This window comes from Fulmarus glacialis, unplaced genomic scaffold (genome assembly GCF_000690835.1).
Source record: "Fulmarus glacialis isolate BGI_N327 unplaced genomic scaffold, ASM69083v1 scaffold16466, whole genome shotgun sequence".
Lineage (NCBI taxonomy): Eukaryota > Metazoa > Chordata > Aves > Procellariiformes > Procellariidae > Fulmarus > Fulmarus glacialis.
In genome coordinates this window covers 26,835-36,898 of record NW_009220172.1, presented here as the reverse complement: position 1 = coordinate 36,898, position 10,064 = coordinate 26,835, and the positions used below count along the sequence as shown (strand labels likewise).

The 10,064-nt window shown below is 39.1% G+C and overlaps 1 protein-coding gene across 1 annotated transcript in view; it reads left to right on the top strand.

Annotated features, from left to right (window-relative positions):
- Positions 1-984: 984 nt before the first annotated feature.
- LOC104069943 (leucine-rich repeat and calponin homology domain-containing protein 2-like) overlaps positions 985-10,064 on the top strand; it is a gene marked incomplete at its 3' end in the record, with an annotated part of 35,554 nt that continues 26,474 nt past the window's right edge. Inside the window, exon 1 of the mRNA XM_009580675.1 lies at positions 985-1,144. Within this exon, the coding sequence (XP_009578970.1) occupies positions 985-1,144 (160 nt within the window). The remainder of the gene's footprint in view (positions 1,145-10,064) is intronic.

Here is a 10,064-nt window from a genome sequence, read left to right as displayed (position 1 = left end):
GGAGAAGCACTAAGGAGTCCCCGCTGTGGTGGCAGTGGGAGTCTTGGAGTGTGTGTGTGGGCTGCTGTGATGGCAGTGGGGAAGAGTAGGGGCCCTCGCTGAGTGAGGGCAATGGGGGATAATGGGGAGGCTCCACGTTTGGGGGGACGACGACAATGAGGGGGCTCCCCCTGCATGCAGTGGGACGGGCGGGCTGGAGGATCTGGGGTGTGCAGTAGTGGGGTTCTCCCCCTCTGCGTGCATGGGGGGTTGCTTCTGCTGTGTGTGCTTACGGGGAGAGCGTTCCTGCTCTGTGGGTATGTGGTGGCGGGCTGTGCACCGGGAAGACCGTGTTTCTACTGTGTGCGTGCAAAGGCAGGGGTGCGCCTGCGGTGTGCCTGAGGAGTGCAAGGGGCGAGGGTACCCCAGCAACATGCGCCTGCGCAGAGTGCTGCCGCTGTCTCTGTGCAAAGGCAGGGCTCTGCGGGACGAGGGGCTCCCGCTAAACCCCGTCCGTGTGTGCACACAGCGGGGTGTTGTGCTGAGTGCGTGTGTGCAGTGGGAGGGTTATTGTGCTCCGTGTGTGTGTCTGCGATGGGGAGGGGCGCCGGCGCTCTCTGTGTGCCTGCGCCCCTGCTGCGGGGGGAGCGGGGCTGCCTGCGTGCGGTGAGGAGAGAGGTTCTCGTCTGCGTGTGCTTGTGCAGTGAGGGAAAGCGTGTGCTTTCTGTGTGCGTGCAAGGAGGGGCGGGCATTCACAGGGAATTAGGCGTTGTGTTCTGTGTGTCTGTCTATACGTGTCATAAGGATGAGGACTTGCAATTCGTGTGCATGCACACGGTGCCTGGAAGATGAGGGGAGCTATTTAGTTCGCGCTCTGGCGAATAAGAGCTCCATGCTGTGGTTGGTTTATACTTTCAAGGGTGTCAAATCCCTTGCAGTGAAGATTTACTACCTGGGGTATTTTAGGCGTTGTGTTCTGTGTGTCTGTCTATACGTGTCATAAGGATGAGGACTTGCAATTCGTGTGCATGCACACGGTGCCTGGAAGATGAGGGGAGCTATTTAGTTCGCGCTCTGGCGAATAAGAGCTCCATGCTGTGGTTGGTTTATACTTTCAAGGGTGTCAAATCCCTTGCAGTGAAGATTTACTACCTGGGGTATTCCAGTAGGTCCTTCTTCTCAGCAGGCTTTTACAAGTGCGGGTGAGAGGGTTGTGTGCGCATCTAGCAGAGTGCTTGTCAGAGCTTAATGTATTCACCGTGTTGGTAAAGGCTTAGATATCATGAGTGTGAGCCTGGGTGGTTTACCCAGGCTTTTAGGTGAAGTAAACTTGGAGACGTTTTTCTATGCAGTTCCTAGAAAACAAAACTACATTTTCCACGGAGGTTCTATTATATTTTTGGCTCACCTGTGATGTACTTCTGGATTTATTTGCTGCTGGAGTAGCTGCTGAAAATGGATCATTTTGAGTAATGTGCTAGAACAAAATATTAATGAGATGTCTAGCATCTTTTGTTCACAAGTAGTAGTGGCTTTCCGAAATTGTTGTTTGAGTGAATTAATTCCATGGGGTTTTTTTTGTTTTGGGGCTTTTCTTTCCTCATGGGTTATGAATAGCTGGCTTATTGTTTTGAATATGAGACTGCCCATTGTGGTACCTTATCTATCTCTGACAATCCTCTACTCCTGGTCTATCAAATACTCATTCTGTTGCTCTTCATTGTGGGCTGCATTTGTGCAGAGGGTTAAATAATGATGTACTAATTCTTCTGTGATATAGGGTGTAGAATTTGTGAAGGACTGATTTTAAAATCCAATTTCTATATCCAGTAGCAAGCCTGCTAATGATTTGTGGGTTATTAGATTTTTTTTTTTTTTCCTGACACATGTAATGCATCCCTATGTGTGATGCAGAATAGGGATAGGTAAAAGTGTGTTAGTTATTTCATAATGGAAGCATAAGATTAAAATAAAAACAGGTTCCATGATATAATAGCTCTTTTTCCTTGTAGTAGCATAAAACTGTATTCAGCAACATAGTAGGTCACTTCTGTGTATAAATATTCCATAACTAAAGCATTAAAAATGAAGCATTGTATATAGACAATCTATTATTAAAAAGACCTTTTCTGTATCCTGAGGCAGGTGCATATTTTGGAAGGATCCATATTTTGTGTTTGCTTCTAATTATTACTAATTGCATTTTGGGGTTTTTTTGTTGTTGTTTTATTTTGAATCTCAACATATTTGAGTAAAAGCTGTCTGCAGTGATCTTGCCTTTATCTTTTAGGATGTAGTAGAGCCCAGTCACTACCATCAGGATTGGATTTTCATCATGAAAGATCGTGTGAAAATGTTTAAGGGCAGTCTCTGGAAAAAATAGCCATATTGCTTGCTGCTGTGAAAAAAATTGCTTAAGTAGTTGATGTGGGTCTATGCAAGTACCATCTCGTAACAATCCTGATTTAATGTAGCACTGATTTGCGAATTAATGCTGTGAAATACAAATTTTAGATGTCTTTCAAAATATGCTTGTAAACAAAAGATTTGTAGTCTTTTTTTGACTTAATCTGTAGAATTTTTTTGATAAGTGGGTAAATGGTATTCTGCTGGTGAATCGCGGACATCTTTTACAGAGTATCAGTATGGCATAGAGGTTGATGGAGGATCAGAACTGCCTCAGAGGCTACGGTCATTTACTTGTTGGCATTTTTGTAGGAGTTATCACTGTTTCGCATTACAATATACCCATGAATAAGGTTATAGATTTAGACTGAGGCCAAAATGGGAGATGGGGGGGTTGGGTCACAAATTTTTGCTGTTTCACTTTCTGTTCTAAGTCAGTGACTCTCTGAAATTCGGTTCTGTGGTACTTGAAACAAATATTTAAAAAACCAGCCTCTAACAAATCTGGATGTAAACAATTTCTTTTCCGTATCACAAACCCTTATGCAGTAGGATCTACAGTGTCACTGTAAATCCAGAATATTCTGCCTTAAAGTCAATAAAATCAGCAACAGAAAGTTATTTCTAGGATTGAAGTAAAACCACTACAGTTCTCAATAAGGTTCAGATATATATACATTAAAGTACAACTGCTGTCAACTTATCAAAAGTACCCTGGGATTTTTTGTTTAAGGTCTGGCCATATTTTACATCTAACTTATATAATGGCTTGCCAGTACATAACTTGCAAATACTGTAGCACGTTTTGGGCATCTTAAATTATGTGACAAAAGTTTTTGCTGAGCTAAAAGCATAATGACGATATCTGGCTGTTTAGCTCTGACCTTATGTTTGTCATATCTTTTTTTAACTGTGAATTGTCATTGCAGCTCTTTGGCAAAAAAACCCTGATTTTATTATTTCCCTGAATTTGTCTTCTGGCTGTTCAAACAGATCTTGTGCTGCTGTTAAATAAACTTCTGGAAAAAAACATCGTAGGTCATGAGATATCAAGAGGTGTATCAAGAGGTATATTGAATATTCCAAGCGTTTTATTAACGTGTGTAATTTTGCTTCTCTGTCATTGCAGCTCTTTGGCAAAAAAACCCTGATTTTATTATTTCCCTGAATTTGTCTTCTGGCTGTTCAAACAGATCTTGTGCTGCTGTTAAATAAACTTCTGGAAAAAAACATCGTAGGTCATGAGATATCAAGAGGTGTATCAAGAGGTATATTGAATATTCCAAGCATTTTATTAACGTGTGTAATTTTGCTTCTTGCTGCGTGAGCAACATTAGGCCCCCTGGCAGTTAAGTAATTGAGTATATCACATCAATGTAATCACTGTCTGCTTAGCTGAAGAGTTCTGTGTTTTCTGTTTTGCTTTTTTAAAGATAGGTTCCTGTGCTGTATTGCTATGCTGAACTAAGTCAACCTATGCCTTTAGCAATTTCCCCCCTTTTTTGTGAGCAGTTCTTAAAACATGAATTGAATAAATATGAAAGGTACTAGACTCACAGCTCAAGAAACAATTTATTTGCTCTGGAAAAATATAGTGGTGCCATCAGGCTTACTTGTTTATGACTTCGTCATAACAAACTTGATTCCCAATTTTTAATTCTGAGGGAGCCTCCAAGCAATTATAAGTAGGTGAGTGATTGCCTGTAAATATATTAACTTTGAAATTTCTCCTTTCTCACCACCTGCTACCTTCTTGTATAGCTGAGAAGTAACACCATTGTATTCCCAATATGCCTTCAGGATGAGCCCTCCTGTCATGGCCAATAACAATCTCAGCACCACAGGCAGAGTTCCCACATTGTGATTCCTGCATGTGTCTGCTGAGGGGATGGGATGGGAGGAGACACGCTTGTCGGTTAAGATACCATTGCTAGCATTACTTGCATGACACTCTTGATTTTTTACATTATATTTCTGGACTTAATAAGGTATATAGTCACTCGTGATTACGGATTAAAAACAACAAAACCTACCGCTTAATATTGAGTGTGAATTGCATGAGGATGTTAATTTATAATATTCTTCTTCTGCCTTTATAATACACATTTCTAAACCAATTATATTTTCCTGTCTATTAAAGTTATTTTTGTTGGTGGTACCAGCGTTGATTAAAGTGATGGCAGGTAACTGAATATCAACTGAATAGCAAATCCAATTTTCAGCTTTAGAAAATAACATTCATATATGATGTATATCCTAAATCTAGATTACATTCTAGAAATCAAAAGTTGAAAAATATGTGGTTCTTCATTAATGACTTCCTCAGATTTGAACAAAAAGAGAAACTCAGATTATATGTTTTTGGGGGGGGAGGGGATAGTGTTTATGCTCAGAAATGCATCAGATGCAGAATCTGGAAGTGACACAGTTTATAAGCAAGTGATTGTGGAAATTCCCCACAGGGGTTTCTTAGCCTATCCAGTGTTTGGGCTAAGGGAAAATGAGTTGTGTATGTTCTCTGAGGCCATCTTGCTGAAGGGCAGTAATAAGGGTACTTGTTAAGGATACTTGGTATTATAGGCAAGTTAGGGAAAGTCTCAGTTCAGTGAGTTGATGTTAAAACAACTGATTATTAGTTCGTCTGCATAAAAGGATTGCATTATTAAGAATACCACTAGTATCTTAATCTAATCTTAAAAAAAAAATTCCATGTTACAGGCTTATGTGAAATACTGACCTGCAAGAAACGTGCAATGTGTAATTTTTTTGACTTTTTGTATTCTCCATCCGTCAAAACTAAATTTGCCATCACGTTGACTATTTTTGTGCCTTGGAGTATCAAAAAGATTTAATCTCCGAGATATTTCTGCTTTTGATAGATTTAAAGAACTTCTTGTGATACGTATTTCTGCTTTGTTACTTACTACTTGAGGAGGGGGCAAATGTATTTAGATCACGAATTGTATTGCAAAACCTTGTGCAATGAGAAAAATGGACTAGCCTTTGCTTTTTCAGATTTTTTGTTTGTGAAAAGTAACTTCTCATTTGACTTGTGAAGCTTTGTTGGAGCTGATTCAAAAGTATATATTCATTTTACGGGCAAGGCTGTCATTTAATGCTGAAACGTGTCCTTAGGAAAACGGTAACTGAATCAGGATTGAAGGCTAGAATTCCACAGAAAATGCAAAGGTACTTACTAGATCTCTTTTGTGGTAAAAGTTCTACATGACAGCGTGGAGAGACTTCTGAATTCTCTGCTTTTCTGTGGCTGTCCAACGGTCTGATTTTCATCATTCTTCATGTTTGCTGCTTGCTAGGAGAATCTGCTACCAGGTCTCACAGATCTAGAGAAGGTATAGCACTTCAGGTGAGGGAAAAAAAAAGTCTTATTCTCTGTTGCAGAACGAAAATATTTTTTTGCTTGACAGACGATTATCACTAATGTGTTCCCAAGTGTCAATGTATGATTTCTCAGAAGAGACTTTTGTAGTTAGAAAGCTTGAAGAAACCCTTCATCTCAGGCCTGTTCATAGGCTGCTGACCAGCAGATGTAACTGCACAATGAACAAATCCCTGACCATCTGTGTATCAAAACAAACATCTACTTCAGTTTGTCACTTTACCACTGTTTCAATAGGTGGAACCAGTATGTAGTAGACAAGAACTTGACATACTAAAGACTGACCTAGAACTAAAACATTTGTGGAAGAGTTCACTTCAAATCATTACATGCAGTAATGAGTGATATTACATACTTATTTTTAAGCTAATAAAAGTGGCTACAGCCATTCTTAAATGCTGCCATGAGGTCTGGCATGAGTAGGACAGAGTCAGCGGGAGGCACCAGCAAATATGAACAGATGCTGAAGTTGCTACAGCAGTGGCCTTCGTGTCTCAAGAGAACATGCTGTAGTTGTTGCTAGACCCCATTTAGTCTGTGCTCATGGACTGTTAGTTTACCCATTTTCTTCAGGGTTTTTTCTGCTTCACTCTTACTTCACTTGCCTTGGTTTCCAGTGTTGGCTTCCAGCAGTCTAGCTTACTTTAAAAATGTTTCTGCTTAGTTTATCCAGTGTCAAGCAATTTTGTCCACACAAAAGATGTCATATAGTAAACACTGGTTACAATTGATTGGTTGTTGAGGTCTCTGCCTCATGTCTATTTAGATTCTAAGCTCTTCAGGGCAAAGGCCTTGGATGTATATAACTGAGCATACAGAGACTAACATAAGAAGCTTTACTTAGGAGTTTTGTGTGCATTTGAGGTAATCCTTAACAAACCCAGACTTTGCTTCATTTATGAATTGTGATTACTTTCCCTTATATTACTTTTCTGTGAAAGAGTTAAAATAATTTGAAACTGAAACTTGGAATTTAAAAAATTCAAAAACAAAAAAGAAATTGGCAGAATTAAACCAATAAACAATGGCCAATTTAAGTGGGAGGAAGATGCCCTGTGCTATCATACACAAGCTTAATAAATCTTGCTGACTTGTCAGGAAAACATGTTTCACTCTTCCTGGTAGTAAGCTGTTTTAAGAATTATAGTCTAGACTAAATATTAAAGTGCCAAGTTGTTTAGGGAAACAGATAAGCTTCCTGTGGGATTTGCTGCTTACCATTTCAAACTGCAAAAGATTTGTGGTGACAAGATGCCTTCAGAAGTGGAGAGGAAGATAATCCTTGACATGTAGTAATGTCCTTTTGACTGTGTAGCCAATTGCTGTGCCAATTTGCCCTTTCATATGCCAATCTGAGGAGTAAATGATTCCCTTCTCTTGGTGGTGTGTTCTTTTATTTTTTGTTTTAATCATGCTATGCTAAAATAACTGAACACATGTATTGAAGAGTTGGAGCAGTGTGCTGTCTTGCGTTGGAAATGCCTGGATCCTTCTCATGTGGTAACATGGTGAGGAATTCGCTGAATTCATCTGTTGGTGTCATCCCTGTATTGGTGCGCAGCAGGTCAGCACTGGCATGCTCCCCAGTTGTTCCAACCTTTAGGTCAGAGCTTCTGGTTTAGTTTTTGATGAGTGCAAATTTCAGGAAAAACCTCGTGTATCTGAACCAACATGTGGCAAGTGGAGACGACTTACAAGAAAAACAAGAATTATTTGAACGGAACTGCCAATTTAGACATGTTCAATGTAGACGCATCCAGTGTAGACTAGGAGACTAGGTTCAATGAAGATGGGCCAGAATAGAGGGTTCCTCAAGGCTACCTTGATTTCAAAGCCAGTGTGCTGGATCTCAGTCCTTCCTCCCCAGTAGTAGAAGTCTATGAGAGACAACTGTTGGTCTGTTCCAGTTACAGAAACGTGTTTCACGTGGAAGAACTCTGGTTCGATCTGATGGGATACTTTTTTTGTTTAAGTCCCTAAAGTAATAAGAGTGTATTTTTTTAAAAAGGACTTTTTCTTTAGTAGTGCTGTTTAGTTTGAAAAGCCAAAAACTCAGAATCTGTAAAATACAGTTTCTGGTTGCCTGTACAACCTTCCCTTTGTGCTTGATGAGCAACTTTAATTATGTGGTCGTGTACAGTTTCTTCGTTTGTCACTTTAACCACACAGACTAAGTATGTAACTAAAATTAGTGACATGGGTAACCGTAAAGCAGGTATTCCCTAGCTCTTCAGTTGTTGGATTTAGAACCCAAACACCACTTTGTAATATCTCTTTGTAATATCTCTTTCACAAAAATAGAAGCTATTCTGTGCTCTGTCAAACACCCAGTTTAAAAAAAAGTAAAAGCTGCTTGTAGCCGCCTACAGTCTTGGGAGTGTTTTTCTTTCTTTTAAACAGCTTGAAGAAGAAACACAAGCAGAGGAGTATGAAACTGAGAAGGAATGCGAAAAGATGGTTAGCTTCTCTGTGATATGGAGCAGCCCTGTACTAAAATATTTTATGGTGCATTGTTGTGAGAAACATGGTCACTCACATTAGCACAGTCCAGGACCCTGTGTTTCACTTAGTAGCATATAAGGAGACATTGCATGTATTAGAAGACTGAATAAATGATTGAACATGCACTGGAAGCTGTTGAGCTGGCCAAAGTAATTAATTTTCCTGGAAGGTTTTTTCATCTCTCTCTAGCTTTTAAACAGTGGTCATATTGGTGGCAAGGAAACACCTCCTCTATACTTTTTCTGAACTCAGAAGTCCTGAGTTTCTCATCCATGCGTGTTGCAATTTTGTGACAGCATAAAAGCTGCAACTCTGTATCAGTGCTCTTTCTCCTTTCAGTTTCAGAAACTTTTCTTGCCCTTACTGTCAAACTACTGTCACATCACTTGCAAAGGGTTCTTTTTATCTTTGCTGCTGTCTCCCACTATATTCCCTGGTGTAGTAGGTGCTTGGGAAGGGGTGCTGGTCCTTGTTGATGTGCAGTCACTCTGGTCATGGTTATATGTAGGATTATATACAATATAATTAGAAAAAAAATAGAAAATGATATATCTACTATATATTAGAAAAATATTTTTCTAATATATAAATTGGCATAACTGTATTGATACAAAAGTGTATCTAGCCCAGGATTCTCTATTAAAAGCTAATAATGATCTTTTTAACCTGTTAACTGATAACTTCCTTTGCAGCCCCATATTTTTACTGAAAATAATGAAAATAGATTGTGTCCTCAGTTGTCTATTCCAGGCTGATGAAATCTATTCTGTACGATCTCCTCTTATACTGAAAAAATTCTCATGCGTGTGCATATACTCGTTGTATATGTTGTGCTGTATCTTTTTTGAGATAAGCCAGGAACTGCATGCAGTATCAAGATATGGGTATGCAATGAAATAACTTTCTATTCTCTGTTCCTAGCACTGTTTTGTGCCTTTGACTTGAGTTGCCATTTTCAAAAATTCAAGAATTGAGTGATATGACTGGATGAATCTGTTTTGAAGTGTCAGCATATTCACTTATGAGTTATTAATTAAATACAATACATTAAAGAAGAGAATACATAGAGAAGTATGTGGAAGTGAAGTGCCCGCAAAATTGTGCCTGAGATAAATAGGAAGCAGCACTGGAAACACAGAAGTAGAACTAGCTCCACGTATAACATTGCTGAAAATGCAAAGTGCTGAAAATGCAAAGTGTGTGTGAGACATCATGAAGTGAAGATAAAGTTCTGGTAACATTATTTAAGTTTATTTAAATGTGAAAATTCATACAGTTTCTAAAGTAAGTCCTTCTGAGCAGGGACACAAAAAAAGCTTATTTCTTAAAATGATCTTTTGCTTCTGTAGAAACTTTAAATGATATGCTCTTTCTGCACATTGACTCCATGCTCAGATTAAAAAGGCTTATACTCTTCTGAAAGTTTCATTGGTTTGAAGGAGCTTTTCTAGATATAGGTTTTACCGTTAATATTCCAGGTGATTTGGAATTAAATTTCAACTCTGACAATGTCGTATTAAAAAAAAATATATATTTGGAGGACGATCTTTTACATGGCATTAAATACTTGTATATGAAATCTTATTTTCTACAAATGCCTAATATTTTTTGAAAGTAAAACAACATCGTTGTTAAATGCTCAGGCGTTAACTTCATAAAAAGTTGTGTCTCTGTCTTCTGTTAAAAAAGTTGCTTCCCATTTGTGGGACGACTGTGCTGCAGAGTGTGAATCCTGCTGTTTGTGAGTCCATAACAAATGCTTATGGGGCTTATGAAC